At 42.7% G+C, this 1,310-nt stretch overlaps 1 protein-coding gene across 1 annotated transcript; it reads left to right on the forward strand.

Annotated features, from left to right (window-relative positions):
• Positions 1-253: 253 nt before the first annotated feature.
• On the forward strand, positions 254-1,099 carry LOC145954788 (uncharacterized). Its single transcript, XM_083069475.1, has one exon. The coding sequence runs from the start codon at positions 254-256 to the stop codon at positions 1,097-1,099; it is 846 nt and encodes a 281-aa protein (XP_082925601.1).
• The last annotated feature ends 211 nt before the right edge of the window (positions 1,100-1,310 follow it).

Here is a 1,310-nt window from a genome sequence, read left to right on the forward strand (position 1 = left end):
GGAACAAATGGCTAGAATGCTTGAGGCCATGAACAAATTGCAGCACGACAATAGTACTAGCAACATTGGTGACGTTTCCAAAGATCATCTGAACGCCATGAAAGAAAGACTGAGAGTTGTGGAAGGCCACAATTTTGACATTCAAGAGGCTGCGGATATGTGCCTAGTGTAGGACATCCAATTCCCTGCCAAGTTCAAAATCTCTGACTTCCAAAAGTACACTGGGGCCAGTTGTCCAAAAGGACATCTAACAATGTACTGTAGGAAGATGGAAGCCTACGTGGGCAATGAAAAGCTCCTAATACACTGTTTTCAGGAAAGCCTTTCAGATGCTGCTCTCAACTGGTACATGCAGCTAGATGGAGGGAAGATCCAGACATGGAAACAGTTAGCCGATGCTTTTCTCTGTCGATACAAGTATAACATCGACCTAATTCTTGATAGGTCTGATTTACAAAGCTTAAGCAAGAGGGGCGATGAGTCCTTCAAAACCTATGCACAAAGATGGAGAGAATTGGTTGCGCAGATAGAGCCTTCATTATCTGATAAAGAGATGGTGACAATGTTCATTAACTCTTTAAATGGACCCTATTATGACAAGATGATAGGAAACACATCAACCCTTTTTGCCAACATAGTCACCATAGGTGAAAGGGTTGAGCAAGACTTAAAAAGTAGGAAGATAGGGAAGGCTCCAACAAGTTATGACCCCAGGAAAATCTATGAAAAGAAGAGGGAAGAAGGGGTCCACACCGTCACCTTTACTCCAAAAAGTCAAGCCACACCACAGGCAAAGCCTAGAGACGACAAAGTAGTAGACAAAATCCCCACCACATACACAGAGCTACTACCTCAACTCCTAGAGGCTTCAATGTTAGTCAGACTTCCTCCAACAAAGAAGATGGACCCTCCTTACCCGCCGTGGTACAAACCCAAGGAAAGGTGTGACTATCACTCTAACTCTCAGGGGCACTCCGTGGAACGATGCAAGACCCTAAAATTCTGTGTGCAAGGACTTATAGACGCTGGGTGGTTGAAATTTGACACCGACACACCTAGCATCGACAAGCACCTACTACACAAGCATGACGAGGAATGACCTTGGAGTATAAAATTGAGAAATTACTAGAGTAGGGGGCTCTCTTTCTTTTTCAAAAAAAAATTTGCTTTAAATTCACGCTCAACTCATGACATTCACCCAGGGTCATGAGTTCAAACAAAATAAGGGTTTGTATAAGTTTTTACATTCATCAATAACATATGTCATTTCCATAAATCTCTTGTGTTTATTCCTTTTCCCCCTCTTCCCA

Source organism: Cajanus cajan, chromosome 2, assembly GCF_000230855.2.
Source record: "Cajanus cajan strain Asha chromosome 2, NIPB_CcT2T_4, whole genome shotgun sequence".
In the NCBI taxonomy this organism is placed as follows: Eukaryota; Viridiplantae; Streptophyta; class Magnoliopsida; order Fabales; family Fabaceae; genus Cajanus; species Cajanus cajan.

Coding starts and splice junctions, on each gene's coding strand:
- LOC145954788 (XM_083069475.1), top strand. CDS start 254: ATGTACTGTAGGAAGATGGAAGCCTACGTGGGCAATGAAAAGCTCCTA.